An 18718-nucleotide genomic window follows, 5' to 3' on the forward strand; every position below is an offset into this window, starting at 1 on the left:
GACCGCTTAGTTTTATCACTAGATAAAAGGCTGCAGTTCCTTCAGAGAAGTATTATTAGAAAAGAGAACTGAAAGAGTTAAAATATCCTAGTGTGTAACTGTCCAGAAATTAATGTCGTAGTTATATTTTATTAAATACAGTTTTATTAAATATTATCTAAGTCCTACTGCATTTAAGTTCTTCTTTTACAAAGTCTTACACTTATGTACTCGTATCTTAAGAATATGCCACAATATAGCCTAGAAATTTCAATAGCCAACAGAGTTTAGAAAGTTGTTCAAATAAACTGCTGTATCAGAGGACACAAAGAAATATTACAAAAATACTGTTATACTTTTTTCTGCCACATACTGCTTAATTAATCCTACTGTTTACTATTGTCACTGTTTAAGCAGTTCTATTGTGGTTTTATTCAAATAACAGCATTTATGTAACAGGAAAGTAAATACAGAATAAGATAGCATTTCAAACAAACACCAATTTTTCATATTTTTATGTTAAAGTAGTAACTTTGTGTGTATTTAATTATCTGTTACATGATAGCTCTCGTCCAGCTAGGCTGTGTTCTGTGTTGGCTCTCTAACCCTGCCCCAGTCCTGCCCAGGACACCAAAGGAGGGACCCAGCCCGCCCCAGGAGACTAACCTGGGACACTCATAATAAATCCCACCCGTCAGTGCGACGAGGCCCGGTTCTCTGAACGCGGGTTTGTCACTGACTGGCCCCGCTTCCGCCGTGTCATGGCTTTGCCCCTGGTGACCCAGACAGGCCGGTGCCTGTGCAGCCACGGAGGAGGGCCAGCCGCTTCCGGTTCAGGTTGTCAAAGTGGCGCCCAGGCCGCCTTGCCGCGTGTTTTCCGGTCTCAGTCCGGCGTGGCAGGGCAGGGAGGCGCCGCAGCTCTTTCAGACCCGCTCTGTCATGGCGGCGCCCTGACTCTCCTTCCGGCCAATCCTGTCATGGCGATACCCTGAGTAGCCACCTCCAGCCCCAGCCCCCTACGTTGTCCTGGCTCTTTTTCACTCCCCGCCGCTGTGGCAGCGCCCAGGGTTCACCGGATGTAAAACATCGGAAGTGAGGCGGGGCCTCTGCCCGGAAGCGAGCGCGGCGCTGGGAAAGATGGCGGCGGCGGTGGCTGTGGGCAACGCGGTGCCTTCCGGGGCCCGGCATTGCGGGGCTCGGCCCGGCGGGCAGCCCAAACCGGGGCCGCAGCCGCGCACGCTCCTTGCCGCCGGGCCGGGGCTCATAGCGAGCGGCGACGAGCTGGTCGCCGCCGTGTGGCCATACCGGCGGCTGGCGCTGCTGCGGCGTCTCACGGTGCTGCCGTTCGCTGGGCTGCTCTACCCGGCCTGGCTGGGCGCCGCGGCCGCCGGCTGCTGGGGCTGGGGCAGCAGCTGGGCGCAGATCCCCGAGGCCGCGCTGCTCGTGCTCGCCACTATCTGCCTCGCGCACGCGCTCACCTTCCTCTCGGGGCATTGGTCGGTGCATGCTCACTGCGCGCTCACCTGCACCCCGGTAAGTGCACAGGCACGAACCCGACCCCCGCACGGCAGGGCTTCGCCGCGGGTCCTAGGCGCGGCGTTCGTGTCGATACCCGGTCCGGGCCTCTCCTGCCGACCTGGGTCCCCAGGGGCGCACTGCACCCTTTAGCGCTGGCATAATTCTAGTCCCACTCCGACTCGTTATGCGATTCTGGTGCAGGTTACTTCCCTTCTCTGGAATTCCTCTCCGGTGTGGGTATTTAGATTCCATAAGGTAATACCTATAAAAAGTTTAGAGCAGGGCCTTGTATGTGTTACTGTGTGACAGGGCTAGTTAATGCTCGCTCCCATCCTAGCGAGTACGCTATTGTTTCTCCTGGAAACGGTCCTACCTTCCTTGACGTCTCTCTCCCACCTTGGTTTTCAAAGTGTGAGGCTACACCTGCGGGGTGGATTTTCCTGTCTGTGAAGCTTTGTTTGAAAACTGAACATCATTCCTGCTGTCCAGTGCTCAGAGTCCTCCACTACTGCGACCAAAATGAGCTTGAAATGCAGTTAATCACTGCATTGAGAGGAGCAGGAGTTGTTTGTGAGCAAGTGACTTAACTGCTTGGAGTCTCTTTATGTCCATCTGCAAGATGAGGGTGATCGATGGTGAGAACTGCTGTCAGGATGTGACCCTTGGACCCAAATCTGGATGAGAGCTATCCTGGGTCAGCAGTTGATATCCGTAATTGTGCTACTGTGGCCCTCTGGGCGTCCCTCAGATAACACTGGCTGGTTTGGAGCCCTGAGCACTGAGGTCAGCCTCCACTTTGATCCCAGGTTTGTGTCAGCTGAAAGAAGAGGGAAAGGGAACTGCACCAGGGGCTGCAGAAAGAGACAGGAGTCCCCATCTTTGACTCCAAATCTGAACTGAATCCTCCTTCTTTCTGAGAGTGAAATCTCCCTATCCTAACAAGCCTATTCCAGGGGTGGGGCTCAAACTTCTGGGCTTGGTGGATTCAAGTCAATACAATGAAAGACCTCAATGAGGGACAGAAACATAGGAGGGAGTTGGGGGAAGTGTGACACTGCCCCCCAATCTTCCAGCTGCCTTTTGGTCCAAAGCTTAAAAATGTGACTTAATTTCCTTTCCAGGGATGGAGAACACGGAGGAGCTAAGCAGCTGTGGGGTTAGGACAGGCAGTTCTGGGTTTGCAGTAGAGATCTCAGATGCCAGTTCTTCTGCTCTCCGGGTTTCAATTTCCCCTTGTGTCAAGTGAGAACCGTAACACTTACCTCAGAGTGCCATTGTGAGAAGAAATAGATAACATCTGCAAAGCACTTTGTGTGGGGCTAGCCCTGTGCAGCACTTTGCCCTTTTTTCCCATGGCGTTACCAGAGTTCGTAATGTTATGTCATTATTTTCTGCCTGTTTCCATTGTCCATAAACTCTCTGAGGGGCAGGACCTTGTTTTTTAGGATCACCACTGTGACACATACACACACGTATGTGCCTTGCCCTCAAATACATATGCAGTGCTTGGTCTAGCATAGCAGCAGTGGGGTGGATGCACTCATGACTGAGGAGTGTTAATTGAGCTCCATTTGATGCCTCCATTGTCTTAGGTACTGAGGAAACAGCAGTGAACAAAACAGACAAAGCCCATTGCCTTCATGGTGTTAGTGGGGGAGATAGAACTCATACTTTGCAATCAACACTAAAGAGAGAATTCTCAAAGGCGCTTCCAAGCACAGCTCCGGCAGCAGACATCTGCGGATTTCTTTCTGGCTCCCACTAGGTGGTCCTGGGTGGGGCACAGGCTGTGGCTGAAATAGACATACAGCAAATCCCCTCCAAGGTGGTTCTGGGGCTGGCACCACCCAGTGGCCAGCTTCAAAAGGAGCTGGAGCATCTAGCGTTCTCCAAGTACAGCACACCCAAGGGGCGAATTGGGCAGGCACCAGAGTCCCACCGAGGCAGATCCTGCTCTGTAGGATCAGCCCTGGCACAACAACCCTTCTACTGTAGTCAAGGCCAGTCCTTACAAACAGTGAGCCCAAGAGCCAGTCCCTCACATTGATGTGTAATTATCATCCAAGGCTCCCTATAAGAGGAGGGCCCACAAAACCCACACAAGGGATGTACCTGGAGCACATGGCTCAGGTGACCAGAAAGACTGCACCACTGAACCCCACAACACACCTACTACATAAGGCCACTCTACTAAGACCAGAAGACATAGCAGCCCTATCTAATACACAGAAACAAACACAGGGAGGCAGCCAAAATGGGAAGACAAAGAAACGTCCCAAATGAAAGAACAGAACAAAGCTCCAGAAAAAGAACTAAGCAAAACGGAGATAAGCAATCTATCAGACGCAGAGTTCCAAACACTGGTTATAAGAATGCTCAGTGATCTCAGAGAAATGGAGATGGAAAACGTGAAAAAGAACCAGTCAGAAAGAAATGATACAACAGAGGAAATGAAGAATATATTACAGGGAATCAACAGTAGATTAGATGAAGTAGAGGATCCAATGAGCAATGTAGACAATAAGGTAGCAAAAAACACCCAACCAGAACAGCAAAAAGAAAAAAGCCAAAAAATTGAGAGTTTAAGGGGCCTCTGTGGCAGTATCAATATCAAGTGTACCAACATTCACATTGTAGGGGTACCAGAAGGAGAAGAGAGCAAGGAATTGAACACCTATTTGAAGAAATAATGACAGAAAACTTCCCTAACCTACTGAAGGAAATGGACATACAAGCCCAGGAAGCAAAGAGTCCCGAACAAAATAAACCCAAAGAGGCCAACACCAAGACACATCATAATTAAAGTGTCAAAGGTTAAATACAAAGAGGGAATCTTAAAAGCAGCAAGAGAAAAGCAGTTAGTTGCCTGCAAGGGAGCCCCCATAAGACTGTCAGCTGATTTCTCAACAGAAACTTTGCAGGCAAGAGCATGGCAGGAAATATTCCAAGTGATGAAAAGCAACAACATACAACCAAGATTGCTCTACCCAGCAAAGCTATCGTTTAGAATTGAAGGATAGATAAGGAGCTTCCCAGATAAGAAAAAGCTGAAGGACTTCATCACCACCAAACCAGTATTATAGGGACTCTTAGAGGGACTTCCTTAAGATGGGAGGGGGGTTAAGGACGTGTGAAACAGGGAGGAATTAAGAAGTACAAATTGGGTGTTATACAGTAGTCATGGGGATGTAGGGTATAGTATAAGGAATATAGTCAAAAATATTGTAATAACTAGGTATGGTGCCAGACAGGTACTAGATCTGTCAGGGTGATAGATGGGAATGGGGTTGGGGGCAGATGAAAAAAGTGAAGGTGTTAAGAAATACAAATTGATAGTTAATACACTATGGGGAATATAATCAACAATGTTGTAAAGACCATGTAAGGTGCCAGATGGGCACTGGACTTATCAGGGGGATCATGTCATAGATGTGTAGATGCCTGACCAACGTGCTATACACCTGAAGCTGAAGTAGAATAATAGTGAATGTCAACTATAACTAAATATATAGGTATATATAGTCACGGCATGTGGGGTACAACAGGGAAGATAGTCGATGGTATTGTAACAGCTGTGTAAGATGTCAGAGGGGTAGTCGCTTGGGTGTGGGTTATCACTTTATAAGGGCTTTAAATGTATACTATGTTGCTTTGTACATCTGAAACTAATTTTTAAAAAATTTAAAATAGAGAATAGGGATGAGGATAGAAATGTCATGAGGGAGCTTTACCTGGGGCATCCAGAGGTGGCCTCCTGAGATGACATTTGAGTAAAGGCCTGTTTTGCTGTGTTCTAGGCACAGAGAACAGCACATGCCAAGCCACTTAGCTGAGGCAAGGACAAGCCTTCAGCCTCATGCGTCCTCCTTGCGGGAGGACACAGCGAGAATAGCAATGGGGCGGGGGTAGGAAGCTAAGCAGCTGCCGGCCAGGTGGGCTATGACAGGGCTTGGCTCACACGTATCAATGGTGCACCTCTGCTGGACAGTGTTCTTCCTCTTTGAGTTCATGTCACCTGTGAACAGCCCTGGGCATTGGATGCTATCTGAGGCCCTGACTTTATGACACAGGACCACAGGAATGACTTGATGATGTCCCTTGTCCCAGTGACAGACTGGGGAGTGGCCAGTCCAGCACCCAGAGCCCAGTGGGGGCTGTGGGGTTGAGAAGGGCTCAGCGGCATCGCTTTGCCTCTCGCAGGAGTACGACCTCAGCAAAGCAACCTTCGTGAAGGTAGTGCCAACCCCCAACAATGGCTCCACTGAGCTCGTGGCCCTGCACCGTGATGAGGTAGGGACCGCCGGCCAGACCGCCCAACTCAGGGCTTGGGTGGGATTCCCAGGCGCTGACACCCCCAGGGTAGGGGCCTCTTCCAAAAACACACCTTCTCCTGCAGGGCGAAGGTGGGCAGGAAGTGCTGTCCTTCGAATTCCAGAAGATCAAGTATTCCTACGACGCCCTGGAGAAGAAACGCTTCCTCCCCGTGGCCTTTCCTGTGGGAAACTCCTTCTCTTACTACCAGAGCAACAGAGGGTTCCAGGAGGACTCAGAGATCCGAGCAGCTGAGAAGAAGTTTGGGAGCAACAAGTGAGTCCTGACATCCTCGTGGGTGGTCCCTGCTGACAGGGCTGGGCCTCTCTACCTGTAGCCACAGGCTGTGTACCTGTCCCAGCCAGTAGCCCCTTTCCCGTTTCTGCCCCTTCCCACTCCTGAGTCCAGGGGCCTGAGAAATGGGGTGGAGGAGTCCACCTTTTCCGTGAAACATCACAGGTGAAGGTGGCACCCTTTGAGAAATGTGCTCTAGTGCAGTTTTCCCTGAACTGTCCCACTGACAGAAGCCCTTGAGGGCTCACGGCCAGGAGGTCTTCCTGGGGAGCTTGGCCTACGGCCTGCAAGAATTGACTGTTCACCTTTGTTTCTGTAAGCCTCTTCATTTTGACTTCTTCCTTTAAATGTAGTTTCTTACCACTCTCCTCATACACATCCTGGCACTTAAAGAATGGTGATGAAACAGACGTCATTGATCAGAGTAGCTCTTCTCTGTACCAGGTAGAAGCAGGAGCTCTGTGTGCACTTGCACCTTTAATCTTCACCAAAACGCCAGTGCTGACACGCTGCTGGGAGAGGGCAGAGCCCCCATCCTGGCCACCGTGACAGGAGACCTGAAAACACTCAGAATCTCTAGGGAATTCTTTCCTGACTTAATTGTGTACCACAACTGTCATTCCAATAGGAAGATTTGTAAGAAATGTTTACCGATCCCCAACCCCCAGGCCAGCCACAGTGGCAGCCTGGGACATCCCCACTCACCCCATTGTTGCTCATGTAAAGGCACCCAGTGCAATACAAGGTGGGACCACTGTGGTTTCTTTCTCTCACATCCCCCGTCCAGGACATCCCTCCGGTTCAAGGGCAGAGCGAGGACGGCCCTAGTTGACCTGGCTGGTCCTCTGGTCAGAGGGCGCCCACTGTCCACAGTGCTGCAGGACAGGCCCTGCTCCTCACATTCCGAGGCATTGATTCGGGGAGTTTTTGGAAAATCCTGGCTCCAGACCTCCCCTCTCCAGAGTGGGGTGAGGCTCAGGCACCATATTGCAGGCCCAGTGGGGCTTCTTGGCATCGGACTGCCGGGCCTCCTTCAGGGCTCTCGTCCCAGTCAGATGTTCCTTCTCCATTTGCCTCATCACCCAACCAGATGAGGAGTTCTCATCCCTCACCAGCCCCACTTGGGGGCAGCTGCCTGAAGGACCTATTGCTACTTCAGAAGCTTCATCTGGCTTCTGCAGAGCAGAGGGCCGCAGTGTCAGTCTGCCTGCCCTGGTGCCCCGGGGACGAGGAGAGCCATAGTTGGATGGAGTGTCCTACCTAGAAGCTTGCCAGGGCTTCTCATTTCCTGGGGAGGCCCAGGAAGAGGTATCAGGGTGGGGCCTCCAAGGCCTCCCCCCATGAATAGGGCCTGGGGTCTGGTTTCTTGCAGGGCCGAGATGGTGGTGCCTGACTTCTCAGAGCTGTTCAAGGAGAGAGCCACAGCACCCTTCTTTGTGTTCCAGGTAAAACGGCAGCTCTGGCCTTTCTCCCCACCCTGGTCTTTAGGGCTTTCACAGCCAGAGCGACCTACGTCCAATTCCAAACCCCAAAACCTCCCTGTCCCGGTGGGTCAGAGTCCCTGGGTGGAACAGCCCTCGGGGTACAGCAGGCATCCTCATTGCATTCCCGGGGACAGGTGTTCTGCGTGGGGCTCTGGTGCCTGGACGAGTACTGGTACTACAGCGTCTTCACGCTGTCCATGCTGGTGGCCTTCGAGGCGTCTCTGGTGCAGCAGCAGATGCGAAACATGTCTGAGATCCGGAAGATGGGCAACAAGCCACACACGATCCAGGTGAGGTCAGCAGGGTCCCTGCAGTCTTGGCTGGGCCTGGTGCGGGCACATTCCCAAAGCTGACTGCACCCCACCCCACCCAGGTCTACCGAAGCCGCAAGTGGAGGCCTATTGCCAGTGACGAGATTGTTCCCGGGGACATCGTCTCCATCGGTGAGGCCCATTCTGCTCCATCTGGGTGGCAGCCCAGCCATGGCTTCTCCTTGACCCTCTGGCCCTGTCCCACAGGCCGCTCGCCACAGGAGAACCTGGTGCCATGCGACGTGCTGCTGCTGCGGGGCCGCTGCATCGTGGACGAGGCCATGCTCACAGGGGAGTCAGTGCCACAGATGAAGGTGCGCGGCAGGGCCGTCCACTCGGGCACATTGCTGAGCCATTCTCAGAGGACCCCCGACCCAGGAGTTGGGAGGAGGCAGAGTGGGGACGGCATCTGAATTGAGCTGCCAGGTCTCCTGGCGGGGTCAGTGCCCCAGACGGAGGAAGGTGGCTGGTAGTGGAAGAGAAGACGAGAGTTTCACGGCATTGGGACGTCTAGGTGCCCTGAGGTAACAGGGAAGGTATGGTTCCTGGGAGAGGCCAGGTTACAGGCGTGGACACATGTGCAGGTGCAGAGAAGACCAGGCAGGGCCTGTGTCCCTGGTGAGATGTGCTGGGCCTGGCGAGGAGCGCTGTGAGGAGCAGGCGGGCCCCTCCAGGCCCAGGCTCCAGGTCTCCAGAGACGGCTTGGAGAAGGAGGCCGCGGGGCCCGGCCGTCAACTTCACTGTCCGCTCCTCCCCCCCAGGAGCCCATCGAAGACCTCAGCCCCACCCGGGTGCTGGACCTGCAGGCCGACTCCCGGCTCCATGTCATCTTTGGGGGCACCAAGGTGGTGCAGCACATCCCCCCACAGAAGGCCACCACGGGCCTGAAGCGTAGGTGCCTTGGCGGTGTCTGGGGGTGTCCTGGCCCCACCACCCCCACCCCCGCCATGTCTGCTTGGCCGTGAGGGAGTTCAGAGGAACAGACCAAAACAACGCTGACTCTGCTTTTCTCCACAGCGGTCGACAGTGGGTGTGTCGCCTATGTCCTGAGGACTGGATTCAACACGTCCCAGGTGTGGCGCCTTGCCTGGCTCTGGGAGGGTGGGCCCCAGGACAGGTAATGGACACTCAAGGCAGCAGCCCTGTCGGACCCCAAAACGTGCACCCCACAGGCTCCCTCTGATGGCAGGTCCTGGGCCAGGGGCCGTGCGGATGTCAGCCCCAGACCAGGCCCACTCTCCCCAACTGAGGGAACCGGTGGGGAGCAGACAGCAGACCAGCTGTTACCATGTGCTTTGGGGTTGTGAATAGAATGGAGCTCATAAACTCAGTAAAGCAGCAGGAGGACGGCCTGGTAGAGGTGATGGCCAGACCTCCTTCCAGGAGCTCCTGCACCCACCTCAGCCACGTCCTTCCCTAGCACCCAGGCCTCAGCCGTTGGTCTCCATGGCTCTTGGCTGAGTTGCAGCTGCAGGACTCACTGGCGGGCCCAGGGCAAGTGCTTCCTGTGAGCTGCGGGAATATCTGGCCCTGATGCCCTGAGGCAGGGGAGGCTGCCATCCCCACACACCCCCGCTTAGGAAAGGCCCCGTGTCGGTCCCTCCAGGGTAAGCTGCTGCGCACGATCCTCTTCGGAGTCAAGAGAGTGACTGCAAACAACCTGGAGACGTTTGTCTTCATCCTCTTTCTCCTGGTCTTTGCCATCGCAGCAGCTGCCTATGTGTGGGTGGAAGGTAAGCGCCATGCCCGCCCCCCACCTGTCTGCTGGGTCTTGTGCCCACTGCGCCAGGCTGGCAGGCCCTGTCTCCGCAGGCACCAAGGACCCCAGCCGCAACCGCTATAAGCTGTTTCTGGAATGCACACTGATCCTCACATCAGTCGTGCCCCCTGAGCTGCCCATCGAGCTGTCTCTGGCCGTCAATACCTCTCTAATCGCCCTGGCCAAGCTCTGTGAGTGCCTGGGGCAGGACCGGGGCACCGAGTGGGGGGGCCTGGCGGCAGGACCCCTGACCTTGGCTCTGTCTCCCAGACATGTACTGTACGGAGCCCTTCCGGATCCCCTTTGCTGGCAAGGTAGAGGTGTGCTGCTTTGACAAAACAGGGACCTTGACCAGCGACAGCCTGGTGGTGCGCGGCGTGGCCGGGCTCAGGTGAGTGTGGAGGCCTGGGCCCCGAGGCACCTAAGCCAGTAGCGGGCTTTCTGGGAGCTCCAGGGACTAACCGCTGCCCCTCCCAAGCCCCCAAAGTGAGGGCCTGTCAGAGGCCCTACTACTGACCCAGGGAGCTCCCTCTGCAGTCTTGGCATGAGTGACAGTGACATGGGAGTCACCTTGGGCTCCGAGCAGCTACGTGACCTCTAGGGGCATCCATGAGACAGGCGTAGGTGTCACGAGGGACACATGGACACCCCGTGGCCCCCCACAGTGACTGGCATGAAATATGGGAGCCCATCCCTTATTCTAGCTGGCACTTCCCAGGGGTCCCTCAACTCTGTAACCAGCTGTTTCCCATCCTTGCAGAGACGGGAAGGAGGTGACCCCCGTGTCCAACATCCCCATAGAAACGCACCGGGCCCTGGCCTCATGCCACTCCCTCATGCAGCTGGACGACGGCACCCTGGTGGGTGACCCCCTCGAGAAGGCCATGCTGACAGCTGTGGACTGGACACTGACCAAAGGTGAGGGGATGGAATCTCGGACCCAGTGCAGACACACTGCCGGCTCTCACAGCCCCGGGCAGGCAGGCCAGACCCCTGAGAGACTGTATCCAACTCGGGCTGATGGGTGGACACAGGCATCTCTGACCTGGGGCAGGCCACACTCTTGGGTTCTTCTCAGTCGGAGCCCACCCCACCTAAAGCTACGGGGCGGGGTCCTCCAAGCCCAGATCTCCCAGCTCGGACCCCCTGAAGCCATGAGCCCCTGCAGGCCCTGGTTCTGGGGGTGGGGGGAGTGAGAAGGGGCAGGCGGGGGCCTGGCTGCCTCTTTGGAGCGAAGGCCCTCAGGACTCGTACTTATTTGTTTCCAGATGAGAAAGTATTCCCCCGAAGTATTAAAACTCAGGGGCTGAAAATTCACCAGCGCTTTCATTTTGCCAGTGCCCTAAAGCGAATGTCCGTGCTCGCCTCCTACGAGAAGCTGGGCTCCACCGACCTCTGCTACATCGCGGCTGTGAAGGGGGCCCCTGAAACCCTGCACTCTATGGTGAGCCAGGCCCAGCCTTGGGGTTTGGGGGAGAGGTTGGTGTGAGGCAGTCGGTGACGTCCCCTGCGTTCCCTGCAGTTCGCCCAGTGCCCACCCAACTATCACCACATCCACACGGAGATTTCCCGGGAAGGAGCCCGCGTCCTGGCTCTGGGGTACAAGGAGCTGGGGCACCTCACTCACCAGCAGGTAAGGGCCCAGGCTCCCCACCTGTCAGCCTTCCGTCTGCATCACCCTGTGTCCCCGCAGTGCCACTGTGAGCAAACCTGATTTCATCTTCCTCCTCCCCAGCCTCTACCTTTGGAGGCTCCAGGTGGCACACCATCCTCAGTCCCTTCTCCTCCGCTGGGTGCCCTGCCCACATGGGACTATCTCATGCTAGAGCCCAGGGCCGCTTCGGCCCAGCCTCCTACACCCACACCCACGGGGCCTCACCCGCCCTTGGGGAACGTCAGGAGACACCTTAGATGGGCAGGAGCAGTTTCCAGCCCAGCCCTGCCCTTCCCAGCCCAGCCACCTGGTCCCTGAATGGTTTGGGGGATCCGCAGCTCTGGGTGAAACCCCACATCTCATCAGCTCTCCTCCCACCTTCACTGCCAACGTTGCTCCTTCGCCTGCTTCCACCTTGGCCCTCATGCAGGCTGCACCTAGTGAAGGAGAAGAAACCAAGGGGTCCTTCCAGCATGCACACCTCGTCACATCCCCCTCCGAGCCGCTCCTGCTCAGCCTCACCCCTGACCCTGTCCGCCCTGTTCCTCTGCCTTCATTTCTCTCATCACATTCAGCACTCTGATCCTGATTTGTCTTTATGGCACACTTCTGGTAGACAAGTTCCACGGGAGTGAGGATTTTTTGGTTTCTGCTGTGATGTGTGTGAGGATGAGTGTGTGCTAGGTAGTTAACAAAGAAGAGTCCCTGACTTTAATGACAGGAGCCAAGGCACAAGGTCTCTGCAATGTGCCATGTCCACACCAGGGAGTACAAGCACCCATCAGGCGGGGACCACCCACTTACTGTCAAGCCCCTGTGCCACAAGGGAAGATAACGGCCTTCTTCTGACCTACCCACCCACCCTTGGGAAATTGAGGAGGGACGGGTCATGAGGGTATCCCCATGTCCATCCAGGCCCGGGAGGTCAAGCGGGAGGCCTTGGAGTGCAACCTCAAGTTCGTCGGCTTCATCGTGGTCTCCTGCCCACTCAAGGCTGATTCCAAGGCTGTGATCCGGGAGATTCAGAACGCCTCGCACCGGGTACGGCTGCTGGGCCTCTCCACCCTGGGCCGCTCGGGCGGTGGGCCAGTGGGTCTCAGCTCCTCCTTACCGGTGCGGAATGTGATAGCAGAGGACACTTACACCCTCGGCAGCAAGTGGGTGTGGGTGTCCAGGTTTCAGCAGTGGATGCCGTGGATTTGGGCCAAGTTCCACTGTGGCTTGGGCATTCGTGCTGCTGGGCCTGAGGTGCTCTGGGACCCAGCCCGCGCCTGCCCTTCTCACTGTGCATCCTTGGGCCTCCAGCATCCCTGGGAGGTTGAGGCTGAGGCTGGGTCAGGAGACATGGCGGCAATACCCAGACAGGCCACATCTGTCTGTCCCATGGCTTTGATCTGTATGTCCTGGAGGTTGGTATTCTCTAGTTTGAGACTCAGGATGCAGTATAGGGGGTGGTAGATAAGTGAGCAGTCTCGGAGAGAGGGTGGTGACGTGGTTAGTCCTCGCCTGGCATTTAGTAGGCCTCGCCAGCTCTAAGCTGGGAGGCTGGAGTGTGGGGTTCCCCCCACCCCGGACATAGCCTCCTGGGCACTTACCAAGCCAAGAAGGTCCACACCAAGGTTCGTAGTTTATACTGCAAAGAAAAGGTATGGGTGTTCTCAGGAAGACACACGTCCACGTGTCGTTTTCATGAAACACCCCTGGGTGGGCAGATGGTGGCCCTGGAAGCCCACTCCCCAGTGAGAGGCAGGACCTTCCTCTGTGGCCTTTGTTAGAGGGAATTCAGTCACCGGGTCTCCAGGCTGGAATTCTGCCCCCTGAGCCTCCACGCCTCTTCCCAGGTGATGATGATCACAGGGGACAACCCTCTCACTGCCTGCCATGTGGCCCAGGAGCTACACTTCATTGAGAAGGCACACACGCTAATTCTGCAGCCCCCCACAGAGAAAGGTGAGAGCCCGAGTGGCGGGGGGTCGGGGGACTATGAGTCCAAGAACAGCTCCTGTCCTGGTGGCTCTCCTGCATGCCTGACCTGAGTGAGCATGCCCAGTTCATCGAGTACCTGTGATGGTGGCAGCAGTGTGACATGGGCCTGTGGGTCACAGCCCTGCTCCTTGGGCCATGTGGTCAAGGAGCTCCATACCCACGTATCAGTCACTGGCTCCTAGATGAAGGATGGCTTCCAACCTCAAGGCAATTGACTGTAGTCACATCAGCCCACATTTCATATTGTCATGCCCACCTTGGGCCTGGCAAGCTGCCTGTGCACAGCATGTGCCCCCCTCCCAAGCTCAGAGACTGCTGGTGCCGGTGCTCGGCATGACCAGGCCCTGGGTAGAGGGCTTGGTGTACATTGTCACAGCCCTCTGCCCTGCATAGGAGGGCTTGCCATTCCCATGCCACATAGGGACCCTGCTTTATAGACATTGAAACAGAAGTGAACCCACCCACCCAGGTCACTTGGTGTTACTGTGCCTAAGCATTTAAACCCAGTTAAACCCAGGCCTGACTCCAGACATTGACCACTCCTGAGTGGCCAAAAACTGGTCCCTCAGTTCGCTGCAAAGTGGTGCCCCAGAGTTGGATCAATCAAGGGGCAAATCCATCGTGGGCACCTTCTGGCTGGTGGGATGGGATCTGTCAGGTGCCAAAGGATGGTACCCAGTGCAGGGCCTGGCAACATATAACCAGGGATATCACGGGGCTACAGGGGAGGATGTTGGTAGTGCCCAGCCAGGGCAACTTCTGGAACCTCCCAGCCTTTCAGTCTGCATTGCTGGTCCCAGGGCTCCATCCAGCTCTAAGTGCTGGGCTCTTCAGAGCCCAGGGGTAGTAGGCAGGTGGCTGTTAGGTCTGTTGATTGGCAAGCGCAGCTGCTCTAACAAAAGAACAACGAAAGCTGGGTGGAAGTTGGTTTCCTGCCCAGCCGAGACAGTCCAGGGTGAGCCATCCAGTCCTGGGAGAGCTAGTGGGCCCGCCAGCTGGAAAGAGGAAATGGATAGCAAGTGTCTGGCTGGAGGAAGTGACTTGCAGGCTCCGGCCCTGGGAGAATGGGGTTTCAGGCAGGCTGCAGGGGTAGGGCTAATTAAGTAACAGGCTGAGGATATGCCTAGGTTCGAATCTGACCCCTTCATATGGTCTCAGGAGAGTGGCTCAGGCCCGGGTTCTGGGATCCCCATCTGTTTTGGAGGGTTCTGTGGATGACCTCTGTGGGGGACCCAGGAGTCCAGAGCACAGGTAGGTGTGGATGAGGTTATGGAGGTATAAGGAAGGATGGGGATCAAGAAGGTGTCCAGAGAGGAGAGACTGGGACCAGGCATGTGAGGTCCGCGTGAGGGGGTCTGCCCGGGCAGCTGAGCCCCGTCACTGACCCTGGACACTGGCCCTGCAGGTCAGCCTTGTGAGTGGTGCTCCATCGATGGCAGCATAGTGCGGCCCCTGGTCCAGGGCTCCCCGAAGGCACTGGCCCTGGAGCATGCGCTGTGCCTCACAGGCGATGGCCTGGCCTACCTGCAGGCCGAGGACCCCCAGCAGCTGCTACGCCTCATCCCCCACGTGCAGGTGTTCGCCCGCGTGGCCCCCAAACAGAAGGTAGGTGCAGGGGTGACAGGCGGGCAGAGCCGTGGGGTGGCACACAGCCCTTACTTGGCCCTTCTCTACCCACATAGGAGTTTGTCATCACCAGCCTGAAGGAGCTGGGCTACGTGACCCTCATGTGTGGGGATGGCACCAATGACGTGGGTGCCCTGAAGCACGCTGATGTGGGTAAGCCCCAGGGGCAAGGGCTGTTCCTTCCTTCACTGTTCTGCCAACTTGGGCTCAGCATCAGGGACATGTCACCAAGCATGAGGAGGCAGTGTGGGGGACGGGCAGGGCCAATAGGATCAGGAATACAAACGTCTACAAGGTCAGGAGGGACACAGATATATGAGGAACCGTGTGGCTGTGGCTGCAGGGAGGCTCTGCGGGGCAAATGCGACTTGGTTTGCTCAGGCCCTCTGACCAGAGAAAGATGGGACAAGTGGGGACACACTGCTGGAGTTGAAGCGTTGGCCGGTGGTTCACAACCTTCGGTCTGTGTTGATGGAACAGATTTTTTGGCTTTATTTATCGACTACAATCGTTACCAAGTATTATTTACCTCCTGTGATCCTTGGCAATCAACTTTGGAAATCAGTTTTTGACACATTTAGTGTTACCTGCCTATAGGTTTTTGTTTTTAAGTACTTTGTAGAAAGTAAGAGAGGTGCTTTCTGAGGAGCTTCTTGGGGAGGTCTGGCTCAGGCCTGTGGCACTGCCTTGATGTTGAGCGGGCACCCCGATCTGGCCTGCTGCCAGGGGATCCCCTGGATCCTGACATATACCACCCCCAGGTGTGGCACTCCTGGCCAATGCCCCCGAGCGGGTCGTCGAGCGCAGGCGGCGCCCCCGAGACAGCCCCATCCTGAGCAACAGCGGTGGCAGGGCCCCCTCCAGGGCTGCTAAGCAAAGGTCGGGGCTCTCGCCCCAGGACGAGCAACTCATCTCCCAGAGGGTGAGTCTTGGAAGGGGGGCACCAGCACCCCCTTGTAGCCAGATCTCACCCTGCGGCCACCCCACAGGACCGCCTGAGCCAAGTGCTGCGGGACCTGGAGGATGAGAGCATGCCCATCGTGAAGCTGGGGGACGCCAGCATCGCAGCGCCCTTCACGTCCAAGCTGTCGTCCATTCAGTGCAGTGAGTACCCCCGCCCACCGTGTCCCCCCGCCCACCCTGCATGGCACCCATGCCCACACCTACCTCCCCCACCCCTGTCCACACAGTCTGCCACGTGATCAAGCAGGGCCGCTGCACGCTCGTGACCACGCTACAGATGTTCAAGATCCTGGCGCTCAATGCCCTCATCCTAGCGTACAGTCAGAGCGTCCTCTACCTGGAGGGTGTCAAGTTCAGCGACTTCCAGGCCACGCTGCAGGGGCTGCTGCTGGCTGGCTGCTTCCTTTTCATCTCCCGCTCCAAGGTGGGCTGGGACCCCAGGCAAAGCAGTGGCTCCCACCCCAGCCTAGGGCCCCCTCTGTCTGTCTGAGCCACGGCACCCTGGAGATGCTGAGAGGTTTCGTGGCTTCGTGGCCAGGGACGCTTGGGCCAGCCAGAGCAGGCTGTGAGAGGTGCCCCCATGTGTCTGTTGCTTCCTCACAGCAGCCCTCAGGATGGGAGCTGTTGTCTGCCCATTACAGATGGGGGCTGGGGGGCAGGGCAGGTGCCCACTGAGGCTCTTTTGAGGAGCACAACTTGGGCCCTAGCACTAGCCACAAGCGAGCAGGGTTCTGGGGCCTGGTGCCAACCCATGGCCTCAGGATGTGGTGACCGCTCTGCGCCTGGCCTGCAGAAGGCAGGGTTGGTGGGTGGCCCACGGCACTCTGGGCTTGAACACCCATCTGTCTCCTCACACACACCCCCACCACTGCAGCCCCTCAAGACCCTGTCTCGAGAGCGGCCCCTGCCCAATATCTTCAACCTGTACACCATCCTCACGGTCCTGCTCCAGTTCTGCGTGCACTTCCTGAGTCTCGTCTACCTGTACCGGGAGGCCCAGGCCCGGAGCCCTGAGAAGTGAGTGCTGCCCGAGCAGAGGGTGCAGGGAGCACCCAGAGGAGGCAGTGTCCCTATGGTGGGAGGTGAGAGATGGGAGGAGGGTGCACTTGCAGATGTCAGCCTGGGACAGCCGGGGCCAGGCAGAGCCCGGGCTCCGTGCAGAGGCAGCGGAGCTGCAAAGCAGCCCTGACGCCCCTATAGGCAGGAGCCATTCGTGGACCTGTACAAGGAGTTCGAGCCGAGCCTGGTCAACAGCACCGTGTACATCATGGCCATGGCCATGCAGATGGCCACGTTCGCCATCAACTACAAGGTCAGCCCCCGCCCCAGCCCCAGCAGGTTTTGCCCAGCCGCCCAGCCCCCACACCACACAGCCATCCGTCTGTCCCCACAGGGCCCGCCCTTTATGGAGAGCCTGCCCGAGAACAGGCCTCTGGTCTGGAGCCTGGCCGTGTCGCTCCTGGCCGTCGTGGGCCTGCTCCTGGGTTCCTCACCTGACTTCAACAGCCAGTTTGGCCTCGTGGACATCCCAGTAGAGGTGAGTGGCCCTGTGGATGTGCCCCAGGACTCTAAAACTGGGCGCATCTGGGGGCACCCAGCTCACCATCACTCCCTGCCCTGCAGTTCAGACTAGTCATCGCCCAGGTCCTAATCCTCGACTTCTGCCTGGCACTCCTGGCCGACCGCGTCCTGCAGTTCTTCCTGGGGACACCGAAGCTGAAAGTGCCTTCCTGAGACAGCAGTGCCATCACCTATTGGTTACCCTGCTGCCGCTAGGCAGGAGCCCCATGTGGGCCCCGCGAGGGAACACTGCCCCACAGCAAGGCTGCCCCAGCCTTGCCCACCAGGACTGAGCTGGGACCCCGCCACCCCACCCCTACCCCCGCCCATGGCTGTCCACAGGCATGGCTGGCAGAACCAGCCCCTGGGCAGCACCTTTGGTAAATAAAGAAGCATCCACAGTTTTAAGAAGCCCTGCCTCTCCATCTGTCTGCACCACACAAGGGGACACTGGGAGGCTGGGTGGTCACCGAGCACGGTCCTGGTGTCCTCCCAGAAGGCTGTGTGAGGTGAACGGCACTGCACAGTCAGCACTTGAATGGGCTGACCTTCGAGTACAGACAGTTCTGCGTATTTCCTGGTTTAACCACGCACCTCCATATTTCTGTGGTCTCAGCTTCACATTTGGCATCTCACTGGGGGTAGTCTTAAGGTCTATGACATTTTCCCCTTTTCAGTAATATGCAAAATAACAGAATGCCTCCCTCCTGTGGGGTCTTAGATGGGAGGAAGTTACAATACTGACTCAGGTCACACTCGTTGAAGTCCTGGGGTTCTGAGCCACACAGGTGCTGTGCCACCTCAGTCACATCCAGGCTTTGACCCAGCAGCCTGGCTCAGCCCTCGTACTGACACTGCCCTTCCTTCTGCCTTTCAAAGGGCACTCACTGCAATTCAAGGATGTCAGAGTAGGCAGCCTCAGAGCTAAGAATCACAGCCAGTTGGAGATAAGCCTTTCCAACAGCCAAAAACTTCAGGAAGCAAAGTTATTTCCAGCCAGGAATCCCATTGAGTGAAGGGTGTGGATGCTTTTTTTTTTTTTTTGGTAACTGACAGGCATGTGACAACCTCAGACCAGGGGACCCAGGCCCAGGCTTCTGGGCAACTTGTCCCACCCATGCTCAGTGGGGCGGCATCTCAGCCCTTTCCAGCCCTGGCCCCTTGGCCATCCTCAGCAGTCCACTCCTGTCTGGCTTCCCCATAGAGAGAGAAGCATGGCATACAGTCCGAGGAAGGTATTGTGAAGCAGCAGGGACCAGCCTGTGAGCATCAC

At 56.5% G+C, this 18718-nt stretch overlaps 1 protein-coding gene across 1 annotated transcript; it reads left to right on the top strand.

Annotated features, from left to right (window-relative positions):
• The first annotated feature begins 1084 nt into the window (after positions 1–1084).
• On the top strand, positions 1085–17856 carry ATP13A1 (ATPase 13A1). Its single transcript, XM_019737001.2, has 26 exons — positions 1085–1512; positions 5698–5787; positions 5894–6084; positions 7475–7547; positions 7721–7876; positions 7960–8029; positions 8105–8211; positions 8659–8788; positions 8915–8970; positions 9504–9630; positions 9710–9847; positions 9927–10047; positions 10417–10574; positions 10925–11100; positions 11179–11289; positions 12226–12351; positions 13152–13260; positions 14702–14901; positions 14979–15075; positions 15684–15844; positions 15912–16026; positions 16113–16309; positions 16760–16902; positions 17086–17197; positions 17279–17422; positions 17509–17856. The coding sequence occupies exons 1-26, from the start codon at positions 1117–1119 to the stop codon at positions 17617–17619; spliced, it is 3615 nt and encodes a 1204-aa protein (XP_019592560.1). The 5' UTR covers positions 1085–1116; the 3' UTR covers positions 17620–17856.
• Positions 17857–18718: the final 862 nt, after the last annotated feature.

This window comes from Rhinolophus sinicus, linkage group LG07 (genome assembly GCF_036562045.2).
Source record: "Rhinolophus sinicus isolate RSC01 linkage group LG07, ASM3656204v1, whole genome shotgun sequence".
Taxonomy (NCBI): domain Eukaryota; kingdom Metazoa; phylum Chordata; class Mammalia; order Chiroptera; family Rhinolophidae; genus Rhinolophus; species Rhinolophus sinicus.